General features: G+C 39.4%; 2 protein-coding genes across 2 annotated transcripts in view; one reads left to right on the forward strand and one right to left on the reverse strand.

Moving 5' to 3' along the window:
• Positions 1-6329, forward strand: part of WASHC4 (WASH complex subunit 4) — a 50932-nt gene extending 44603 nt beyond the window's left edge. Inside the window, exon 34 of the mRNA XM_030961114.1 lies at positions 6306-6329. The gene's annotated coding sequence lies outside the window, so the exon portion shown is untranslated. The remainder of the gene's footprint in view (positions 1-6305) is intronic.
• The window catches only part of APPL2 (adaptor protein, phosphotyrosine interacting with PH domain and leucine zipper 2), a 35348-nt gene that overhangs the window by 7954 nt on the left and 11488 nt on the right, over positions 1-15906 (reverse strand). The window contains exons 3-10 of the mRNA XM_030961116.1: positions 11973-12032; positions 11412-11483; positions 9507-9594; positions 7350-7391; positions 7174-7232; positions 6038-6184; positions 3887-3969; positions 521-679 (exon numbers count right to left, since the gene is read on the reverse strand). Coding sequence (XP_030816976.1) covers positions 521-679; positions 3887-3969; positions 6038-6184; positions 7174-7232; positions 7350-7391; positions 9507-9594; positions 11412-11483; positions 11973-12032 — 710 coding nt within the window. The remainder of the gene's footprint in view (positions 1-520; positions 680-3886; positions 3970-6037; positions 6185-7173; positions 7233-7349; positions 7392-9506; positions 9595-11411; positions 11484-11972; positions 12033-15906) is intronic.

Below are 15906 nucleotides of genomic sequence, written 5' to 3' on the forward strand. Positions count from 1 at the left end.
ATATGCCACCAATATACCTAACTTCTGTGGAAGTTTATGGAAACTTTTATATGTAAAATCTGCAGAGGTAATTCTACATATGATACACATTCAAAGTTACAAACTTGCATTGTCCATAAAGCTTTTATTTATGTAAAAAAGGTCATTTATGAAAACACATGTTAACTACAAAATATAGCTGCTTTTGAAAACACCATGTCTCCTTTAAGATCTGGGAACAATGTGAACCCAGTCTCATCAGCTTCTAATTTTTAGCCACTTGAATGCAGGAAATTTTTCCTGTAGGTACATTCAATCAGAAGCAAAATCCTGTTTTCAGAAAAACATTTTCAAATGTCTCTAATTTGGTTAAAGCTTCAAAAATACATTTCCAAAGATGACAGAGGTACTCAGAGGATGAAAAGTAGAGCTACAAAACCGATTTAGGACCCTCAAACATCAATACCTGATGAGTCCTTATGACTCTCCCCCAACAAATGTAGCCACTAAACAAATCAACAGATAACAACAATCTTCTTACTTTCTAAGATTAAGGTAGCCAGCCTTCTGGATGAGATTTCGATTGATGGCAGGTGAAACTACATCAGAATCTGGGGTGTAAACAGATTCATTAACTGCAATTAAGTCCTGCTGGGATATTCTCATTTTTTCAGCTTCGGCATCCAGCTCTCCTTGTATACTGGAAAAACCACCAATAACACAAAAAGAAAGCTATCATTAGCCATTTATACCAGGATACAGGTAACATCTGTAAGCCAAAATGAACAAAAATACCACCTGAGATTACCTTGGAGGGTAGTGCAAAGATGAAATTTATTTTTCAAATAGACTTTATAGGAAATACTGTTTTGTGATACTGAAATGAGCATGTGAGAAATGCTGAGACGTGTTGAGAAAAAAGAGTAAAGTTTCTTTTTTGAGAAACAGCTTCTAAAAGTAATGCTTCTATGAATTTACACTGCTGAACACATATAGACATTGCCCTACTATAACAGCATAGTTCAAAGCAGGCTGTACTAGAGGATCTCTTAGCTTTCTCAGAAATGTCTAATGCCTCCAAGGCTGTAACACACAGGAATTCCTGCCTTGACACCACCTATTAAGTGGTCATGGATTTTCATTAATTCAGAACAGTACAGTAAAAAGACCTATAGCTCAATTCTCCCTTTAGCTTTAATTCTTTGTTTATAATACTGTGTTCTGCTTTGGTGTGATGCAGAAAACATCAGATCTGAATTAAATTAGACCATATTTTGCAAACTAATGCCTTTTCACTCCATCACTGAATGTCATAATAAGAATTATTTAAATTCCATTTTTAAATACAATGGAACTATGCTGTCAGTTTTTACCTCAGTGTTATTTCAATCAATCTTTTGATCTGTCATTTTTGTTGCACCACAAAATGCTTTTGATAAAACATCCCTGGCACCTTCATGGTTTCTGAGGCTATATTCCTCTTTCTAAGATGTGCTTCTCCCATCTCCAAGGCAGGAAGAAAAGTGCTTACAATTCTGAAGTTATATGCATTTGTGGCAATTAGGCCAAGTGGTTACTGAGAATGTGTTAGTGTAGACATCTCCTGTGTTTTTACACCATTAACAATATTCACTGTTGTTGAAGATTGCATGCAAGATGTTTTCCATTACCATCTGTATGGCTGATCACCTTGTCAAGTGAGCAGTTTGCCTTATCTCTCTCTTTGAGTGACCACATTCACACCTTCCTCGGGAGGGGACCTCTGCTGATAACAGACTACTGAATATCAGTGCATGACTGATAAGAACTATAACATCCCATTGTGAGATGCTCCGCCCAGAGGGAGGAGTCATGCACTGCTACCCCAATATACTCTGAGATTCTGACACTCCAACACAGCTTTTCTCCACGAGATTCCCCAGAGGAACAGCAGCTGCCTTTTCCTCCTGGATCTTCAGAGGAAGACTACATCCTTCTCTACAGATCCTCCTTGCTCCAACAGAACCACACCTGATACTTCAGAGGACTGCAGCCACATTTTCAATCCGACTACCACCAACAACCTGGCTGACAGGGTGTCAGGTTGGGTTCTAGTGGACTGCATTGTTTATTTTTTTTTTCTCCCTATTAAAGAACTGTTATTTCCTGCTCCCATATCTTTGCCTGAGAGCCCCTTAATTTAAAATTATAGCAATTCGGAGGGGTGGGGAGGGTTTACATTCTCCATTTCAGGGGAGGCTCCTGCCTTCCTTAGGAGACTCCTGTCTTTCCAAACCAAGACAACTGTATAAATGAAAACGCTTTTAAATACCACTGAAATTCTGTAGCTGCACAATGGGTCACATCAGCTTGTTGTTCCAAAAGAACAAATATGGCAACTGAAAAGCTTTTAGCTTGACTAGCAAGCAGATCTGACTCACTGAGGCCTTGTGATCCCCAGCACTAACGAAGGGGAGGAGTGGGCAGCACAGTTTTCTGTGGCTTTGCAAACTGAAGTAATGAAACTCTGTCCTGTGTCAATAATTCTGTGCTGCAGAGTGCCATTCAGAATTTTACAAGCTTCTCTTTTGGTTTTTCCACAGACATCACACTCCTTTACTAGTTACATTTGAGCTGTACTTTCAAGCTTTACTGTGTGACAGACTCTAAACACAAAAACCAGAATTGGGAAAATAACTGAGCAGCCTATTTTTGTTTCCATTTGCTACTGTACACTGTCCAGAACTCAAATTCATCTCACTGTGGAAAACAAGGGCTTATTCTATGGTGAGGATCCAAGAGCAAGATCCTCCCTGTGCCTGTAAGACGAAGTAAGATGCCCTACACGCCTTAAACAAAAGTCACAATTTCAATGGCATTTAAAATCTGTCCTCCAGTCAGTACAAATGCTGTGTAGACTGTGTAGAGGGATTTATTTCACAAGTGAGTGTGCAAAGATATATAATTATAGAAGTACAAAAAGTAAAGAATCATTTAGTGAAATAATCCACTCCACAGAGCACTTGTTTGTAGCATGGTTCTCAAATTAACAAATATGCATTATTTAAAGCGCCACCAGAGTGAGAATAAGAAATGATTTGGCTACAGCTTGGTATGAAAGGAATGAAGGATTAAAGTCAAGGACTCAGTTGCGACTATATTATCTTTATGGTCCATTCCAAACCCTTAACATTTTATCATTCCATAAAGAATATTCTCTCTATTACGATTACATTTCAAGGGTAAAGTTTACATTTACAGGGACTTAATTATAAATAAACTCTTCACTACAAGTAGAAGATGTGGAGGGAGGTGTAAGAAAAATGATCAGAAAATTAGGAATACAAAAGCACTTTACTGAAATTTAAAACTTAGTCAAAGTAGGTTGAACTCACTGGACTAATACAGCCTACACTAGATGCAATGAATATGTTCCCTGTGGTGAGGAGTTTTGTTTGCCTTGTGTAGGTACACCATCAAACACTTTAGGTCCTAAATTTGAGAGGTTAATGGGTTATTGTTGCTGTATTATTACAGAATACCCACTAAATATAAATACCTATAATTGAGAGAGCACCTTAAGTTATTTTATTAATACTGCTAACCTGTTTCTAGCCCAAATTCCATGCTTCTCTGTTCATGAAGAGACACAGGGATGTAAGAAAGCATGTGAACACTTTACAGTATATAGTTTCTGACTATACTGTAAAAATACTCTCTTCAGTGTACAGACAGCATTTTCTTTTCCATGTACAAACATTTCCTTTCTACCTGTTACTTCAACAAAATATGCCCAACAATGCCTTGTAAGCATAGAAGGAATCTCATTAGAAAGAAAAAGAGGCACTCTCTCGTATGTGCCGAAGGTTAGAGCACTACAGCTCGGACTCCAATGGAATGACAAAAGCAAACAAAAGCACTAGGTTACCTCTGAACCATGTCTGAAACAGATGACAAAAAGCTGTCCATCCTTTTGGAAAACATCTCTGCTCCTTTCTTAAAGAAGTTGATCTGAAAAATACCAAGAAGAAGGGCACCTTCAGTTCTCTTGGCTTTGGCAGACAAGGAGCAGATTGTGGGAGTGTTAACAGTGCTCCCATTATGACTGAACTTCTGGCGGGTGATCAAACACATGGGCAAAACAGCTGCGTTGCCTTTCTTGCTAGTTCACACTTTTGCAACTCTACACCCTTTCACACACAGATAAGCTGCTAGCTGCTGACAAGTATGTTTCCAAAGAACTTGCTAAATGACTCAAATAAGGGAACAGGTAGTTTCTCCCACACTAGCACTGGGCAGGGCTGGGGCTCGTGGTGTTAGGAACTGCTGTGTGCAATGCCACCCTATTGAAGGGAAATCATCCATTATATTTAGCAGTCCAACCTGAACTACCAACTCCACGATGAAAGTTTTAAAAGTGCTGTAATAAAGTCAGTCAGGAAAGTGTAGCTGTGCTTGCAGAAGCCTCCAGGGCAATTGGTTTTATCAACTACAGTTTTACCATTGTTTTTGTTCTACTGAAGGAGCTAAATAAAAAGCTACTAGCAGGCACACAATAAAGCAAAGCACTTGGTGTAGACTTGACCTTGTATTATCAGTCATCATTAGAGCCTACTGGCAACTGCATGAAACATGGTTACAGATAGGACATGTGTGCAATACATTAGGATAAACACAAAAATCAGTGATCTACTCTGGGAAGAGATGTAAAAGCAAATTCTTGGATGTTAAGCAATTTATTAGCTATTTCATCCACTTTTACTTGTGATTTCACTTTCTTTCTCTAACCTTGGGACCTAGAATTCCCAAGATTCAGATTTCTGCAACCATGTTATAGACCACAGCCTCCCTTTACAAAGGAGAGGAAGAATGGCCTCCTAAAGAATGATTTACCTATTCTATTTCTGAAGCCTGCTTCATGAGGAAAGAGCTCTAAAATCCACTGATGATAAATGCTGATGCCAGTTTTCAGTCAAAATGAACCCTCTATTAGCCACCGCTTCTTCCAAAATTTCCAACTGACCTACTCATTTGTTGGAAATGTGAAACTGGAGACACATGTTTCAGTAATTAATTAAGAAAATACATGTTTGTACTGAAAGGCAGTTCACAAAATGTAAGCATCAACTGGCTTCTGGTTATTCAGTCATTCCCATGACAACCTGCGACTTCCCTGTATAAAGCACTGAGATAAAGCAGTTTTGCCAGATGAAGTATGGGGAAAGTTCTGTTTGGTTTCCAGTAAAGCAAATCAATGCAGTTCTTTCACTTAGGATAATTACAGAAGAGAAGCAGTGTGAACTCCCGTGGTGGGGAAAGTGACTGAATCCTCATTCACTACCTATTTTAAATGAGGCACATGGGCTGCAAAAGACAGGATGATGTAGATGATGATGAGCCACACTACAATCTCAAACAGAGCACCACATCCATTTTTCCTCTTTTCATAGCCCAGTTCTCATTTTCCAAACACTTTCTTTCATCAAAATCAAAGACCCTTAAAATGAGTGATAGAAAGAATCAAGTGCTGTGATACTGGTTTGTTGATCCCCCTGATATTCTGGAGGGTCAGACTGTCAGAGTTGAGAAATGCTCTATCAAATTGCTGTTAGAATAAAAATTAGAAAAAGGATTTGCCAGCCTTATGCTCAATCCTCTCTACTGTTCTGTCCTTCCAGCTCTCCAGAGCATGCTCTGTTCCTCATCATGCACACTCCTCATTAGTATGCTGAACATTATGTGCCAGGAAGGGAACTGCTACATAGCAGAGTTTGTGCAGACTGAGTAAACAGTGGAAGTAAATGCTACTGCATTTAGCTCAGCTGTGAAAAAACTAACCCTAGGCTGATTTTGCATAGAAATGTATTGGATTTTCTTTTCATTAGTGTCTTTCCTGAATATCTAAACATTCAACTATCTGCCACAAACAAAATCTGTTAGAATCTAGGCAAGCTGATTGCAAATTGTTTCCCCACCACTCTCGTTGTAATTTGTCAGGTCTCAAAATAAATCCAGAACTACAATGTTTTACCTTTCCCAGGAACATGTCTAAGTGATACAGACACTTTGCTGTCAATACCTGTCCTCGTGTATATCCTAGCATAGGTTCCATCATAGCCACTCTCTTCCTGTACTGCAGAGCATTCAGGGCACAGTAATATTGCAAGGATGAAAGGTGCTGCTTCCTTCTTGCATTTGCCACTTCTTTTGCCACTTCTGCCTTAAGCTGAACAAAAAATCATAAAGAGGTTGACAAAAAACGATAAAGAGGTTGACAAAGTGTTACTGTGTATATGGATATATTTACTGATCGTTTTCACGTTATTTTTAAATCATTGTCTTTACAGAACCTTTCCAGGTTAAAATGAAGGATGAGAAGCAAAGAAAGCAAATCAAAAACTCAAAGCAAGTACTTCAAGCCTTTATCTGTCATGAAACTAAAGCATTTGGGGAGCCCCTGGGACTACAAACTATGTAACTACCGCCACTAAAAATCTGGATCAGATCTCTGTGCAAGAAATTTATTTGCAGCTGAGATCACAACATAAGTCTGCAAGTGCAGAATTCAGAGGTGAGTAATTCACAGTATCCTATATCACATTATGCTCTGTAAGGCATTTCCTTTCAAGAACCATCCTGTAGAACAGATTCACTCTCAGGACAGGGCCAGCCATACACTTTTTGACAAAGGGATGCATTTTAGAATAGCAGTCCAGTGGGCAAAGAAGGAGGAATGTAGAACAATCCCACCAAGAGAGTTATGTGCACTGTTAAGTGGAATGACAGGCCATACAGAGTAATTAAACAGGAAGGTACGTGCAAAGAAATGCAATGCTTTAGGAACAGCAGACACAAGGCTTCACGGCAGTTCACAATGAATTGTGCTCAGTGATACTGCATCACCACCTCAGCTGTACAACTCTAGGCCTATACAAAGCTATTTATAAGTCACTTGGATTGCCTCTATCTGAAAAGCTCCCATGGATCTGAAGGGCTTTAGTTGAGCACAATATTTCACCACTTGCCTAACTTGGAGAAAACAGATGAAAGTGCTGAGTTGATGTTTAAAAGCTTTGTGTCTGCTTGGAAACAAAATCACAAGTATTCCTGAGCTACTGTGAATTTAAGCAATGAACTCTCCGAAGTTCCCAATGAACAAGAATGCAGACAGAATGGCTGATGAAAACATTCAATTTTCCCTTTCACATTTGTTACCTTTTCATTTTCTTTCCTTTTCGGCAACCTGCTATATTTTGCCATGGACACGTCATGTTCTGTAGACAAGGAATGTTATTTTTTTTTTAGAAATGTGATGTGTATGTGCACAGATTCAACATGTCTTCTTTACTCTAGCAGCTGCACATGAACAGAAACAAAACAGGGACACATACCATTGCTAGCAAGGCCAAAGAGATCCTTCAGTGTGCTTACTTCTGGAAAAGAGAAATCAAATATTCAAAGTAAAACCGGCTGTTAACACTTTGTTCAACTGAGACCATTTATGCCATGTTTACTGCCCAAGTCACTCCAGCCCTTCCACAGCAGAGATGTATACATTGTGCCTGTCTTGAAAATGCTAAACCAGATCAGCTGCTAGAGAAATGAATAATTAAGGGTGGAGTGAGTTTATTTTATTGAGCAAGTTATCACCCCAAGAAAAATGCCTTATCTGCCAGTGTCATTTGTCCAAAGAAGCACCATTTCAGTATGTTTATTCTGACTAAAGGCCCACCACTATCATGCAAGATCAGCAGTTCCGAACAACCTGAAAGTGCTTATGCGATACTGAGAAATTTAAGACCCACGGACATATGAATAAAGCCTTTTTCCTGTACAGGAATCTCCCTCAGTGTGGAACATTTTTGCTAAGTTGCTCTGTGAAAATAAATCTGTATCCAACACACCTGACTGCTGGTGTAATGATGCTTGCATTACAAATACTGGCCATGAGATTCTGATACAGGTAGAGAGAAGACAGACTGAACAGGCAATGTAACTTCCCAAGTGTCGGGCACAAGCTACTCTTAGTATCCTCACCAACATATGCTGCAACTGGCAAGAATTCTCTCAAAAAGCTACAAAGAAAGCACATTTACAAGAACAGACATTATGCAACTGTGAAAATACCAAGGGGAAATTGTAGGATGTCATCATGGTCTCTGATTATTTTTAACATCCTACTCATTAATCAGTTTCACTCCACCTTTTTTTTCTCCCAGAATGCTTCATTATGACTCAGATGAAGAAAAGTCAGAAGATTTTTCCACTTGTAACTAACTTGTATTTAGAGGTTTCTACAATATTCAATGTATAGATGTAACAAGATGAAAAGTAAAAACAATAACGCAGTTATTCTTCCTTGCTTCCTTGTTTAATCCCTCTATGAAATTCCAATGTGGCCAGGTCTCTACTAAAAATGCTGTTCTACAGACTGCATCAGAAAAAGTGGATAGAATTAAAAAAAAATTGACATCCAAGGAAGTTGAAGAAACTTTTGTTTTTTGTCATGCAGCAGCTGAAGCTGTGGTTGCAGGCTTCATATGTGTTTTCATATCTTTTTTAATGAACAAGAGGGAAGAATCCATAAATATGGAAAAAGAATTACTATCTCTGAGGCCACATGAAAGAGGTGAGGAAGTGTTTATCCCATCAACATCTTACCATCCAAATTCTGCTTTATATTTGACAGTATATGATAAACAACGTATTGTTAACATAGACACCTAGATGTCCTCACAATTTCCAATCAGATCCTATAAGGAACTTAAACCAGTCACTGTTTTGCTGTAGTCATTTTGGTATGAGACAAAATGTCTCAAGACATCTACAAGAAGGACATAAGTGGGACTGCAAAAAGTGAAATGAGCAGTGGGCTTTAAGAAAAGAGAGAAAGAAAGAAATGCTGCTGCAAAAAGTCACATTTCTGTTGCATAAGTAAGTAAGACTGTCCTTGACCTTGAATATGAGTTTTTTTTCTTTTGTAATTACATAAAATGTTTGTGTTACTGTCTTGCTGTTTAAGTAATGAAATCCCAAATTTGTGAAATCAGGTAACTTGCATGGAACTACTCTTGCATGGCAAGAATTTAAAGAGGACTGATTCCTTAAAAAGGAAGGAATATACTATTCTCTGAAGTTAAAACAAGATTCTTGCTTGTGCTTGTCAAACAGCCCCAAACTTCTGAAGTGGAATAAATACTGTTTGCAAGCCCAATTCACTGCTAAATTTCCCTTCTGGCAATTACAACATCAGTGACTTCAGTGAAATTACACTAGTATAAAAACACAATGACCCAACAAAGAACAAAGTGGTGTATTTTTAAACTTGCACCATATGGTGCATAAAATGTTACGTGGTGAACTTGAACTGGTTTTGTCTGAGTAAAAGCATGCACCTGTCAATGAAATTCTGTAGCAGGAAAAAAACCCCACAAACTTTTCTGTGAATCATCAAAGACAAAATTAATACATGGCATTATGTCTCAGTTTGTGATGAAATAAACAAGAAGGAGCATATAAGGAAAATTGAAACTTAGAATAAAATTTACCTGTGAGATCTTTTTCTCGAAATTGTATTATTGGGAGAACCATTGTATCTGCAAGCTGTTTTGCCAGCTCAGAATGAAGAATATTGAGCTGAAACAGAGAATCATTCTGAGACACAATGTACGTAAAAAACCAAACCACAGAGAACATCAAAACACACCAGCCATTTGTGTCCAGTGGACATAATGTACTTCAATGCTTGAAATACACTTCTCATGGTATCTAAGACAGATGGGGATGCTCTCCCTAAATGCTTCATTCCTGCCTGGTATTTCCCAAGGATCCAAGAACTTCTCAGTTCCCACATAACAAATTAGAGGGCAATTCACTTGACCATTAATTCTAATGCTTAATCCAACAGGATTGAAACTGTAATTATCCTTTATTAACCTGTTTTAGTTAAGTCTCAATGCCATGGAGTTACAGTCCCACCACCACAACTACAGTGTCTTTCCATGAACAAGGACTAACTGGGACACAATCACAAGAGGGGGCAACTGCAACGAAAGATCCCATTAAAGTATTTTACCTTTATAGCAGTCCCCATTGCTGTTTTTGTGTTTCTAACTTCAGCACACAGCTGTTTTAAAGCACCCATGTGGCACCATTTAGGATGAAGGCAGGCAAGGCTCTCATGTCAACACTGGCCTGCTAAGAATATGAGACGGGTGCAGGTAGGACAGCTACCAATCACACTGCTGGAGCACCAAGAGGGTGCCGCATGTTGTGGTGACATCCTGCCTGTTTGCTCAGTGTCCTGGATACCTCCAGGCAGCCTCATGCAGGTAAGGATGAACTGAGGATCTCCCGTGAGACAATACAATTCAATCCTGATAGAACAGACAACTAAAACAGGCACAAGGGGAAGCTAACACTCAGAAAAGGAGGCCAAGGAATGGAGCAAGTTCTCATGAGGGAAAATGTGACTGAGCAGCAACTTTCAGCTTTCTGCCCCCAAATGGCACCATTCTCTTGAACCTGGGAAGGAGAAACTTCTTGTTCTGATCTATTTGGAGGCACATAAGCAATTCCAGGACTTGTGATAACAAATGCTCCTTTCAAGCATCCTGAGAACACACATGCAACAAGAAAAGCCTAAAAAAAAAGTAAACCTTTGGGATTCCTCTCACTACATCCTCAGTTATTCATGGGCTCTAAAATTTTTAACTTACTTTTTGTCTCACAACCTTCTCTCCTCTCCCAAACAGCAGACCTCAGTACAGCCTTTTGCCTTCTTAATCAAAGTTGGAAGTAGACCAACAAGAACAGACTTTTCTGATGGCACAGCACTGCTCACAGCAGAGAGAGTGATTTGACGAAACCTAAGCAAGAAGGACCTAGATACCAAGGCCATATTGAAATGTTACATGGGCAGGTCTAACAAAAGCATTTACAAACACTTCCAGTACTTAGCAGAAATCTCCAGGGCATGGGAGTATTCACTGCAACCAGATTCACTGTCTTCACCTCACAGTACTGCAGCGTTCCCCAGACATCTCTGGATTCTGCATGATCTCATAGCAACTAAACCACAACTTTACCAATTCACAGCTGCCCTGCATCCATACCTAGCAAGTTTTGGTTCAAACTGCAGTGTTTAAAGCTTAGAAATGTGTCATTTTAATATGGAATTATATAAAATATTGCCCTAGCCTAGATGGCACATCCTGTTTAGTCTCTCTAAGTTCCCCTAGGAAATTCAGCCTTGCTCTGAGGATAGAATATGGGAAGAAGCCACAGAAACAGCTCTAACCATTATGGAAGGGTGGTATCAAACATCTTTATCCAAAATTAAACTACTCTAAATCTAGCCTTCAGTGGGAAGGCTCTGAATCAAAAGGAGAGACCCAAAGAAAAAACACTAATATTCTGTATTGTAAAAAGAGAATATTAGCAATTCAAATTACCTCATCCACAACTTTTGAAAAATAATGGAGGGTAGATATCACTTCTTCATCTCCTTTACCTAAGGTAAAATGCTGGAAATAGAAAAACACATTTGGTCCATAACTTAATAAAGATGAATATAAAATACAACACTTGTTTTACTGCAAATCTAATTAATATTTCTACAAAATGCAACAAATACTAAAAATAAATGTAAAAACAGAAGCTCATTAATATACATCATTTTACCCTGCTCTTCTTGTGTTAAATGAATGAATTTTGGACAACTCTTAATTGTTATTATACTCATTTTAAACTCATAGAACTGGAACAAACTGACTTGTATCTTCATAAATTTATTAACTCGGATTTTGTACCTCTTTGGGTTTTTCTAATCCAGTTCTTTTCTTAAGATTCTCAGAAATGACCCAACTCCCTTGAACATCCTGGGGAAATTCACAACTGCCTTCACATGATACCAAGTAAAGCAAACGCCCTGAGCACTTCCAGAAAACACAGTTTACAGACTTCTTCACAAGTGCTGAGGCAGAAAAGAAATCAAAGTCATGTGCTGAACATACCTGCTTTTCATAGGCAAGGAGCTGCTTCGACAGCTGTTGTGTGGCAAGACACATTTCATTCTACAAACAAAAATGACATGTTAATAGAAATAATGAAAGGTCCTCCAGTGCTGCTGTTACCACTACTTTGTTAGGAGCTTCTTGACTGAATCTGAAACTACTTACACCATCATTCAGCTGTGTGCAAACAGCTAGTCCCAAAATACCTGCACAGATGTCCTGCTTTCAGTTAGGATAGAGTTAATTTCTTCTCAGCAGCTGTTACAGTGCTGTGTTTTGGATTCAGATTAAGAACAGTGCAGAAAACACACTTATGTTTTGGATTTTTGTGAAGTTGTGTTCATCCTAAGTAAAGGATTTTTTTTCCTTGTCCCACACTTGGCCAGTGAGAGGGCATGCAAAAGAAACTGGGAGGAAGTACAGCTGGGTCAGACAAGCCAAAAGGACCAAAGGGATATTCCACACCATGGAACATCATGCCCAGTAAATAAACTGGGGCAAGGACCCTAAAGGGAGGCCAATCAGGCTTCAGGAAGAGAGCTCTGGCATCAGTTAGTGGGAGGTGAACAGCTGTAATGTGTGCATCACGGGATTTTTTCTCCCCTTTTTATTATCATTATTATAATTTACCATTATTATTGTATTTTACTTTGTTTTCAATTATTAAACTTCCTTTATCTCAAAATACAAGTTTTACTTTGATTCTCCTCCCCATTCCACTGGGGCGAGGCAAACAGAAATGGGGTTGAGCAAGCCCCACAAATGGGGCCGGTAGAATTTCCAGATGGGCTTAAACCATGACAACAGAGAAGCAGCAGTAACAGGAACACACTTCAGATCTACAGTTTAACTACTTTGAATAGAGCTAATGTTTAGGGGTTTAGTTTCAGGCTTGGGTTTCCCCCATCACAAGAATATAACAGAACTAGAACAACATCAAAGATGTAGGCTGCCATACCAGCATAAGAATGTTTCATACTGGTTAATCATCTCTCCCCAAAACCTACATCAATAAAATGAAACAGAAGGTGTGCCTCACACTGCATTCACACTCAGGGAATGTACCAATGTAATTACAGCACTTTAAGTGGCTACAAGAGCACAAACCAGCACATCTGTCTTTTCCTGAAAATACACACACTCAAGATGTGCTTACATCAGGCAAGATTTGTAGGGAAGTTGTATAATTTTACTTGACAGCTGGAAAAACCATACAAGCACTTGGATATGTCAATCTTTAATCAATGTATTCCTAACACTAGCATATCAACTGCTCTGTCCCTGATTTGTTAACAAGGACTTACAACAAGAATAAAAGAAAAAAGGGAAGGGGGTAACCGACACCCGTCTTAGTCCCTATCAGATCCTTCTCATCCTCAGAAAGGCAGAGAACTAGTAACTTTAATTTTAAACCTTAACAAACTATTCCTGTCTCCAAATATATAAGGCCATAGAGAGTTTGTGAAACTAGGAACAGATCTCTGAACTGCTTTAATAGAGCCTTTTTACTAGGGCTGATACAGAAAACAATTAAAACTGGGACAGAACTTGTGTGCTCTCTTATTGTTCCTTGTCATCCTGAGCAAGCAGACCCCAGCACAGTGAACTATCTGGGCCAGAGACCCCGAAACACCCTTTGCTTTGGCCTGCTGCCACCTATGACATACTGCATTACAGCCTAGTACTTCTGCTCCACCTTGGCACACCAGGAACAGGGGTTTATAGGGCAGCAGGGCCCAACATTCAGTCAGTCTTAAAGTGTGCTCAAGTGCTCAGGGAAAAAATAAAAAAAGTGAAACCAAACCAGCCACAGCCTAGGTACCAGCAGCTGCATGTGAACACAGGACAGGAAAAGCTGAATGAGGTAATTTTGACCATCTTAAAACAGCATGGTGATAACACTCCCAGGCAGGAGGAGATGGCACAGCAGAGACTTCTGAGGTATAAACATGTGGTCATCTTATTGCAGGGGTTCCATACTGCTGCCTCTTTATCGCAAAAGTTTCATACCTTCTTTGTGTTTCTCACAGGTAGATCCTCAGAGCACTGACTTCTTCACACAGCAGCCAACTGACTCCAGTTCCCTTCTGCACCAGCCGCCTCACTCTTCTATAGCACTCTTCTTCTCATTGGTTACAGCTGTGGCCTGTTAAAGTCAGGCCTGTTCCTAATCTTTGATAATTGGCCCAGCTCCAAGTCCTTAGGGGTAAGATTGCTTTCTTCACTATCTTTATTTTCTTATATTCTATCCCCCTACATCAACAGGAGTTCAAAGCTGAGACAATGTGGGCCAATGCTCAGGTCATGCACATCCCATGACTACTCTCACTTCACAGTGACGGATTAGTCTTATTTCTTGTTTCAGCCCAATTAGTAATAAGCACACTTTCAGACAACAATAATGCCACTGGTTCCTCTAAGATTTGCAGGAGTTTTTACAGATTATGTAGTTTTTACAATGAAAAAGCTTTACACAAACACTTGGTATTTAAGTATTTCCCAAGCTAGAGGATGGAAAAGGATGTTCTGCCTTATAATAAAAAACAAACCCTGTTAAGGGCTCAGACATGGATAGGAATGAGCCTTAATTATCTGTCCCCAAGCAGTAAGAATACCAGAGAGACTTTGCCACCTTCAAAGTGGGAGTTAGCAAGCAATGAATTTATGAAAGGGAGGACAGGACTCCCTGCAAGTATACAGAAGCCATTAAAAGGGTTTGTTTGTGTGCATGTGGGAGGAAATTCACATTACAAAAAACAATCAGAAGTTTGCAGACCTGGCATCTTTTTCATAAACACAATCTCAAAGACAGTCTTCTCGCAGTTCCTACCCAGCTCTAAGTCCTCACACAGCAACTGTGATGCCACCTTTAAGTTGCACAGCTGGATCAGGGTGAGAGAAATCTTTTGAAATAAACCAAGTATCAGAAACATGCCTCTTTTTACCATTTGTTTCAATTTACTTATTCCTGCAAAGTCTGCAGTTTTGTGATCTACTCTGAATCTGGAAAAGACATGCTTCTGGCCTAAATTTGCTAACACTAAAAGAAGCTTCAGAATAATGGACTGAAACAAACAAACAAAATCCCCAAGCCCAAAAAACTCTGGCCAAAGACATCCTGTTCTTTTGTGCTCACCATCCACAAAACTTCTACCAGTTTGGTTTTCAGACTCGATCCTCAATTTCCTCACTTAATATTCAAAGGGCATCACTACTCATCTGGGTGGGGCAGTTTGAAGATGGGCAGTGTAAAGAGGTGTGTGGAATAAGCATCTTCCAGGGATCACCACTCCCCAGGAGTGATCTCCAGTATGTGACAGGATAATGGGAGAACACAGAAACTCTAAGGATCTCAAAGGGGTGTAAATGAACAACACCTTACCAAGTACACCACCAGGCGACAACAGTTAATTACAGACCCCAAGCAGACATTCGTAGCCTACTAGTCCAGATACAGAATAAATTGAGAGGTGTGCCTGACACAAAACTTACTTTGGGATTTTAGGCTGATTTGGGGACAACAGTGAGTATATTACTCACAACCCACTGCTGCCAGCTGGTCACATTTTTCATTTATTGGCTCAGTTCTTTGTGTCAGAGCACCACAAACTTGTTACTCAATCCCTACCCATGTGGAAAAATTAATCCCGAGTCCTTCATCCTCCCTCCTAACACCTGCCAGACTTAGTTACCATCAGAGGTACAAAATCATTCATTGTATCATTTGGGGGAAAAAACCCAAACAAAAATCAAAACAAAACAGGCACACGCCCAAAAACTGTAAACAAATCAAATTAAGCTAGCAAGCTGAAACACACTCCACTGCATAAGGAACAAGAAGCAAGCAAAATGCTCTGCTGACCTAGTGGTAATACTGCATTGCTAAGCACACTAATCTGGGAAAGTTTAGTTTAATCCTCCTCCCATTTCTTCC

The sequence above is a fragment of the Camarhynchus parvulus genome, chromosome 1A (assembly GCF_901933205.1).
Source record: "Camarhynchus parvulus chromosome 1A, STF_HiC, whole genome shotgun sequence".
Taxonomy (NCBI): Eukaryota; Metazoa; Chordata; class Aves; order Passeriformes; family Thraupidae; genus Camarhynchus; species Camarhynchus parvulus.